A 9,295-nucleotide genomic window follows, 5' to 3' on the forward strand; every position below is an offset into this window, starting at 1 on the left:
ATACCCAAAAACAATTAGTAATTCATTAGGTCAATAACACAAGGAATGTCCACAAGGATCGCGTGCGTCTTTGTAAATTACACTACAATGGCAGTGACGCCACAGCCTTAATTAAATTGCTTTATTATATTTGGAATGTAATTAATAATCTATTACTATGTTTATATAGGAACTGTGTAATTATTTTGATATTACGCTATTTGTATAACGGATAGTGGGACAATTTCCTATCAGTATTGATTATCGTATAATTTTGTAAAAAAAGTCTGATCAGCGCTCCTAGTGAATTTCGCAAGAACTAAATTTATCATTAACTAGCTGACCCACGCAACTTCGCTTGCGTTACATAAGCGTTAAAAATTTTCCCCGTTTTTGTAACATTTTTCACTGGTACTTTGCTCCTATTGGTAGTAGCGTGATGATCTATAGCCTATAACCTTCCTCGATAAATGGACTATCTAACACTGAAAGATTTTTTCAAATCGGACCAGAAGTTCCTGAGATTAGCGCGTTCAAACAAACAAACAAACAAACAAACTCTTCAGCTTTATAATATTAGTATAGATTATATTTATCATTAATTATATTATCTAAAGCATACCAATCATGAATTCTTGATATTATGCATCTGCGGATGCATTTGCAAGTCAGGCAATAAAGTATTTTTTTTATTTCTTAATACCAAATAGCTGTAGCCTGAGGTTCGTTTTCGTTCGTTCGTTTCGTCACTTACTGGCAATAATATTGTTCTCTATTACTCAAATAGAAATAAGCCAAGAACTGTGAATCTCGCTACACCTCTACAGATAACCTCTTCGTCAAACACTCATCCCAAAAACAACGCACAAATTATAATATCTATCAAAATATTTGTGGCCGTTAATTCTAAACCCTAGAAATGTTTGCTCGTCAGTATAAACACAGAATATTATTCTAATTCTAACTTTGACCTAGCTCATGATTGTTTACTCACCTTCTACACGTATAGACGGGACATAAGTTGTTGCCGAAAGAGACACGGTTTGTAGCTAATACATAGCCAAATTCAATTTGTCGTATGTGCAATGCAATATTGTTATTACATAATTCGGCAGCTTTAAAATAATGGGTCATACAAAATACCATTAAATGTGGAAAAACGTGCTAGTTAGGATCAATCTACATCAATGTTAGTCCTTCGAGAATCTCTTTGTTTTGCAGGACTTAAACATTCCAGCTTTATTTACGCAAGACAAGTGCCTGAAGTATTTCCCGTGTACATACAACAACGCCAAACATTAATATAGAAACGAACAACACACACATTTATACATACATATATCATATTCTCTAACAAAGCAATTTATTGCTCTCATCACCGTCTATTGGAAACACATATAGACAAGAAAGAAGTCAATAATTATTCCCAGATCACTTGCAGGCTATTTTCAATCATATTGCTATTAAAATAAAGTGGAAAATGGCCTAATTTTAGTTTCTGGATTTATTGTTATTTCCTAAACTGTTTTTGTGATTGATACGAGTATTAATATAGTTACGAAAGGATTAGTCGATGTTCAATTTGTGATGGAAATCCTTCTAAAATATACTATAACCAAATTAATTCGGTTATGACTGGATTAAACTCGATGGGTTTTGCCTTGTTTGGTTTGAAAACCCTTCCGTTGATGGAATCTCGTTGGAATAATATCTTTTGTATCAATCAGAACGTCTTTCAAATGAACTTTGATCTCTGAGGAGTGCAATATAATTTAAGATGAAATTTCATTATAACGATACGAAAACAGAAATGTGTTATCATTATTTCCAAGCAGAAAATGATACATCTTCTACAGAACAGCTAGAAAGTATTTTACCTACTCAATGCGGATATCGAAAAGAAAATTTACGACTGTGTACTGTTAGTAAATCTCAAAGCCAATATGTATCCGGATTCGTGTTGGTAGTTTAAATTACGATATATCTATTTTATGTATGGTTAAACATAAAATGGGCGGGCTCAATAGATATCCAAAAACTTGCCTAAAAACCACCGCCGAAAATCATGTCTTTGGGGCATAAATGCATCCAAATCGGAAGGCGACACAGACAAACATGACAGGCCCCAAACTTTTCGGTAAATCTCTTTTTTTCGTCAGAGTATAGAAAAACATTTTAACACTAAATAAAACACATTCAAAATAAAACAAAACCAAACTAAACCTCGATCAAAGTACCAGGCTAACATAAACACGAGGCGGTGTTAGTAAAACTTTAAAACGGCCTAAATCCTAAATCTTTGAGCGCCCTCGAGGCACTGTTCCACACTATATTTGTATTTGCGACGTACTCTACGGATGCATTATATACGAGTTCGAAATGCAAAGGGTTGAGGTATCTTGGGTATTACGTACATATATTCTGAAGCAATTTTATGATGGGAAAATATTTTTCGTCCTTGTCTTTTCCTTGGAGGAAGATGTGAGCGAGATATGTTATTACTCCTGTAAGGTTATGAGTATTGTTTTGAGACGAGGTCGGATACATATTCATTTAGTATTAGTATACAAATTTAGGATGATGAACATAACAGAATTACTGTTACAGACACATAAGATATTTATTACTTTGGATATTCAACACGGAAAATATTAAATTCTGTTACTACAACTACCACCCTAATCTTTAAGTTTACAGTTCTACTACCTTTCTATACTCAAAATAAGACGCTTGCACTGTACCTACCTACAAATTGTTACTGTGACATTTTTGACAACTTTTATAGTACCTACTAGTAGTACAGCCTTGAAAGTACGACAAATAGCGTAGCTCTCACATGTATTTAGTATAGAAGTCTACATTAAATATAATGTCAAGTTGTTTGTACATATTCAGATCACAGAGTAGATAATTTTTTTAGCTTCTCCTAGTAGTATTCTTCCCATTCACCTAATAAATAGAAGTCTTGTTTTCTGAAAAATATATACGTATTTACCGGGCATTGTTCCAAAAAGCTTAGATAAATTTCGTACGCAATAATCAAAACCAGGACTTCGAGCCAAGTGGCCTTTAGTTTATGTGTCAGTGATTTAATTTCAAAGACAATATAAAAATATAATAGGCCAGGGACAAAGGCTCTACTAATATTATGTTCATCTCACCATATGTATGCTTATACAAAAGCAATTCCGATGTGTTTCTTTCGACTGCTAATTCGGTAAATTTTGTCTTCTGCATTGATAAATTATTTGAGATTATTGAGCCCCTCTTTGCATTGTTTCAGTAGACTCATTGTTGTGACCTAATGAAATTGACACTGAGATATAGTAAACCGGTAGATTTTTTATCATATAGCTCAGTTTTACTCACACGAGGTTTCTCCTAGACATTAGTTAACTTTTGGAAAATGGTATTGGACAGGAACTACAAACATATTTTATTATCATATTGTCTTTGAGCTGCATGTTCTGAACTCACTCGCAGAAAAAAATGTTCACTTGAAATATAACCAAGGGAAGTACTTGGAACAACTCGATAATAATCTCGCAAAAGATTCTTGACAAAAATTATCATCGTATTAAGATCTGAAACATTCTCGAACTCTATCTAAACATTTATATGTATACGTATAAGTACAATAATATCAAAGTTAGTTTCAATGTCAATAACGCTTTCCTGTGCTTTTATTAAGTTCGCGCAAGTTAATTTCCTGCGATATTCAACTCTCCAAAGTAAATACAGTAGATTATATTTGTGTTATACTTTGTATGTTGTTACTTTAACTAAACAAAATTAAAATTATCCAACTTGCACTTTACTAGATATACAAACGAGTAGACAAACCACGCCTTTAACCTATACTAGCTAGCAAAGCTAAGCTATATTATTGATATAAAAAATCATAAGTATATATATTTTTTTTAATTTTGCGTTTTTCTCTTTTGAAAATAATGAACTACTTTGAAAATAATCATGTACTATAGAAAAATAAAGTATTTGAATTATCATAATTTATAGTTGTACTTTAATTAAGCCAGTTTATTATTTAAACTTCCTTAAACCTTCCTGTCTTCTGCAGTTTTCTTCACTATCTACAGGACAAGGTGTTACAAAATTCTGTATGAGTGACAATATGTGCATAAACTGATATATTATTCAACATCCAGCAGCAAGTCAAAGAAATATCCAATTGATTCGATACAAGGAGTTGTTTGCCATGCACTCAGCGTCCGTGCATTGCTTATGAACTGCTACGAAATGCCAGAAGTTATTAATAACTTAGTTCATACATGTTGGGAATACGAAAACGTTTTCTTTGAGTTTCAGATAGAACTATATTTTTTAAGTTATTAGTGATGTGACACTTATAGCCGGTTGCACTTATCTTCTTGGCTACTTGGTCGTTAAAAGGTCGATAAATAAGTGAAATTTATACAGACAATCTATAAATGATTCGCAGTTGAACAATGTGCTTCTAGGCGCTTCTGAAGACTCGTTAAAGATATAAACTATGAACAAACTAACTCAAGTCACATTTATTAATAGTAAATGTATAAATATTGTAATTCGAAAAATCAATGCGATCAGTACCTCGATTCTCTACCACTATCGACTACCGACAACCAGCTATCGAAATTTTGACATTTAGAATGTACTGCCAAAATGTTTTCTACGACACCCGTCAGAGGCGCTGATCAGATTTTCATACAAAATTTCTCGATGACAGGTCGGTTGTCGGTAGTCGATAGTAGTAGAGAATCGAGGCACAGTAGGACATACTTATACATAAGAAAATCGCGGATGCAAAACCAACTTAACCGCCAACTTCATACAAGTTCTCTGATTCTCCTTTGGCTGCAAATCGCTATGTGTTCCACATTACTACATGGCTTCCGAATTAACACCAGTTCTCCAAATACTTTGCTAAAAAAACTTTGAAGTAGAACTACAAAAAATACCTTCCCACCACACATGTCCTCCAATTCTCAAGAACAAAACCATGTATTATTAATAAGCATCTTCAGGCTCATCAAAATACACTCCATATACAGAGCACTCTCAGGAGGAAAAGTGCTAGAAAGTGCTACAGTCTCTATATTTGCAAATTACTCTACGGTGCATGTATGCTAAGTGCTTCCAGTATTTGTTCAGCTATTTTTATACTGACGTCATTTATTTTCCATTGTGAAAATTTTCTATGTCGTTATGAACATTGGAAGCTGGTTGTATCCTTATTGATTAGGTTTAAGGTAGGGTGTTGTAGAAAAGGGTGAATTAGGAAAATATGGAAAGAATTAAACAACAGAAAGAGTGAATTTCACCCAAATTGTATTGTCAATAAACATACTCATCGACAAGATTATCAAATTACTGGTCTATCATTACAAAGTAATTAAGCCGGTTTATCAGCTATTCCAATATTTTACAGCAGTATTTACCTGTATTTTCTGATTTACGTCATCACCACAAAATCGGATATTCAGGCTTGTTTTTATAACAATACAGTCGTTACAAATTGCTTAACTTGATAGCTACAACGAAAATACTGTAGAGCACATTATGGCTTCAACTCCCGCCCGGATTAGCCGCGTTTAATTGTTTTAGGTCTCAGTGTTACGGCCTTGTAAACATGACCGTGACTGTTAAACCACAATTTTATTTACAATATATTTCTAAGTTCTGTTAGAAAGCATAATTTTGAGAAACTTCTGTGAAAATCAAACATGCGATATGATGTAAGAACCCGTAATTTAATACAGAGATTATAGACGCAAAGAAGTCAAGTCATAGTGAGAGTTATCTGATGCCTTTGTCATGATGTTGTAAAACTAATTTTTCAGTCTAAACAAAACAAAAAAAATGCTGCCCCACAAAATATTTAATAAAACACTGTCATTTTTTAGCTAAAAAACTTGCAATATTTCATACGTTCAACAAACAAAGCATTGTTTCTATTTCAACTTTTATTAAAAACCCAAATTCAACCCCTGAAACAGTGTCTAAAACACAAAAGTTAACCTGTGTGCTAGTCAATAGGCCGTCCCAAATTCATGTTTTGAAGCGTCGACATGAAAAGGCCACTTCATTTTTATTTGCAAACTACTCGACGACCACATAATACACTGGCCGGTGTTTGAGGGTTGAATCTCGGGTATTTTACGGGTTAACCCTTTCACTGGGCTTTTTGTGATTTTTTATGTTTACAAAGGCTAGTGTTGAAGTTATACTGTATAAAATGTGAAAAGAATAATTTAAAGTAGTGTTTTTTTTATTTTTTTATTAAGAAAGTTTTAAATATTTTGTATGTATTAGCAATAAAATTTTACTTGTGTAATAATGCCAAGTTCAGCATTGCCAAATATAATTATTCGAGACAAGCGTGCCAGAAAAGAGAATCTGATAAAAATTGGTTCCCGAATGAAGTATATACAAACTATTTATTCGTGATTTGTAATACACTATTTTCTCATATAAAATAAAATGAAGTATCCAATTAATACTCATTACTTCAAAACTTATCATAATGCTGTTTTAAATTATTATTTGTTAAATAATTACCAAATATAATTTAATCCGAAATATAATCGGTTTTATAGCAAACAAAACATAATAATTACTATTATCCCTGTACCAAAACATTATGTGGACTATTTACAAACTCATAATAAATCAGAAACAATATTTTATATGAACAGAAATAAATAAACAGAACGTACAATACACGTATATTGTAAATATCAGAAATGTTCGTAAAGTAAATAATAACAAACGTTCTAACGTTTTCGTACAAATGTAATAATATTATTGTGAAAATATTATTATCGTATCACAACTGTTTTACTGTTTATATTTAGGAACCATGAAACATATGTGCGGTATTTCATTATAATTGTTGCATCTAGAATTTTATACCACAATTGACGAAGTTTTTGCCAATAACACTTATGAATAAAAAATGATAATAACTCATAATTATGATAAAAACTATTGTAGACTTGATTTTTTGTTAATTATATTGAAAAATCCCCTTTTGGCGTTAAAAAAAATATTTCCCAAAAGTCAGATAATATCTTTAGCAAAATTCTAATTATGTCATCTTGTTTCTGCCGCAATTCAATTTCCATTAAATAATACCCAAGAAATTACTTGAATCAAAAAGTACAAACTGGAAATTTGTTTCAAGTAGTCAAAAACAATACCTTAAAGTTACCTCTCTACATTAGAAAAGTATCCTTGAGCTAAAACACTGGAAAACAAACCCTGTCATAAATAACAAACTTGTTCACTCGAAATTGCATTCGTTGCAACTTCAAGGCGACCTCACTATATCACTGCAAGTTACCCACTTACCTGGCATAGCTGAGTATCTCCTCATACTTGAAATTTCTCGACGAACACTCAGGGTACGAAGACCATCAGCCACCCGAAGACACACACACAACACCACACACCTGTGTCTAAACAACACCAATCAATTATAAAAGTAAACGAAAACTTTGACAGGAACAAATTAATGCAAAAAAGGAGGGGAATAAGGTCCTAAGGGAAACCAATGGGACAACAACGACGAACCAAAAAGCACTGCTTAAAACATTTTTTTCGCTGAAATAATTTTTCAGACGCGCGTAAGTTGTGCACGTGCGCGCGACTTTCTCCCACAACTCGGCAACGGACCGTATCGTAGGCGATCGTCTGTGCTTCTGGGCGGGCGGGAAGGTTAGGGCGGTCTCGGCAATCGGCGGCGGCGCGACGCGGCCGCCCTAGGCGCGCCCGATACCAGGCGAGCAGATAGCACCAGGAGTTCTACCGACACGTGCGTCGGGACGCACTGCGCATGCCCGCCGTGCGTCGAGGAAAGCTTGAGAAAAGCTACGCGTGAGAATGAGACAGCAAATAGTCTAAAAATAGGGGTTGAAGCGGGACGGTTATATGACTAATTTGGGAAGCGCCAAGCAGTCTGTAAAGTTGGTTGTGATTGTGTGTGGGTTCACGCATACTAATGTAGTCGATTAACTTTCAGGTGAAAGTTACGTGTCGGAGATTAGTACGTAACTCGATGCAGTTTATTTTGGTTTTCATTGATTCTGTTAGTCGAAAGCTTTTATTAGAACGGAATTGTGTTTAGAAGTTATATATTTTAAGTAGAAAAGTCAATTTGAGCTTTTGTGATTCTTGTATTTTTTTTACTTTATTCGGGAAAGAACTTAACTATTTGGAATACTTTGATTGTGATCAGTACCACGTGCTGATGATGATGATGATGGTATCTTAAAATTCGATTATCTTATAACTAAACGCGACAATTATAGTTATTCCGAATATACTAATCCTTTCATCTTATAAGGATAACATAAATATTTGTCGGGGTTGATTATTGCGACACCCTTTTTGACGTGTTAATAAGGGGGAGTAGTGAACTCTAGTAACCTCTAGCTATCTCCCCTACTGATTAGTTATCTTTATTTATCCATGTCCTTTGATGTGTAGATAAGCTAATAGGTTAGATTAAAAGCTGTAACAGGTTTCATTGATACATTACCTTTGTAGGTAACATTTTAGCGGCTGTTTATCATAAGTGACAATAGCATTATTGAAAGGTCCGTGGCTTCGCTTAACACTAGGAGTAAAGTTAAATAGCTGTGTATAGGGTCGTGTGTTAAATTCCGACATAAATATCATACTAGTGTGATCCGCAATATTTATTTGGTTAAGACATTATATTATTATGCGGAATGTCCAATCCCGTATATACTTACTTTATTAAATACGTTTTTTTTAAATTTTCGTATTTGTAAACTCAGATTAACAAAATATTAAAAAAATCTTCGTACCTCTCTTCTCATAAAGAAATCAATTTGGAAATCTCAAAACTCATAACACGATAACTTTCGTACTCATACAAACAAAACTTCAAGTAACAGGTGTTCAATAACTTAGTCACGCACACAACCCCAAATTGTCTTTGTAGTAACGCACAAACGCACGATCAAGTCCTTTGTTAAGTATGCGATCCTGGTACCGTTAACCTTATTCCTGAAATTTCAAGGAAATCCCGTAGCCTTTGTGAAGGAAATCCCCGGCTTCGATTGCTGAAATCGGTTGACTGAAAATAAGGACGGATGTTGAGTAATATTTTGCTTTCAATATTTTTTTTTGTCATTTTCCTGTATTTTTTCTTTTAATTTGTGTCGCGAGATTTCATCTTTATTGTTATTTTTTATTGTTTTTCAGGAGTAAATATTTACAGGAGAAAACTAAAAAACGGGTAAAGTTGCAGTATTTTGTAGTAGTATTTATACGTGTAACTTTATCAAAA

The 9,295-nt window shown here is 33.5% G+C and overlaps 1 protein-coding gene across 4 annotated transcripts in view; it reads right to left on the reverse strand.

Annotated features, from left to right (window-relative positions):
* Window positions 1-7,667, reverse strand: part of Pde1c (Phosphodiesterase 1c) — a 519,661-nt gene extending 511,994 nt beyond the window's left edge. For 3 of the 4 annotated variants that reach the window (XM_076136586.1, XM_076136584.1, XM_076136582.1), the window contains exon 1: window positions 7,330-7,667. In XM_076136586.1, the coding sequence (XP_075992701.1) occupies window positions 7,330-7,354 (25 nt within the window). In that variant the 5' untranslated portion in view covers window positions 7,355-7,667. The remainder of the gene's footprint in view (window positions 1-7,329) is intronic. The other variant, XM_076136583.1, reaches the window with a different exon arrangement.
* Between the last annotated feature and the right edge of the window lie 1,628 nt (window positions 7,668-9,295).

The sequence above is a fragment of the Anticarsia gemmatalis genome, chromosome 3 (assembly GCF_050436995.1).
Source record: "Anticarsia gemmatalis isolate Benzon Research Colony breed Stoneville strain chromosome 3, ilAntGemm2 primary, whole genome shotgun sequence".
Lineage (NCBI taxonomy): Eukaryota > Metazoa > Arthropoda > Insecta > Lepidoptera > Erebidae > Anticarsia > Anticarsia gemmatalis.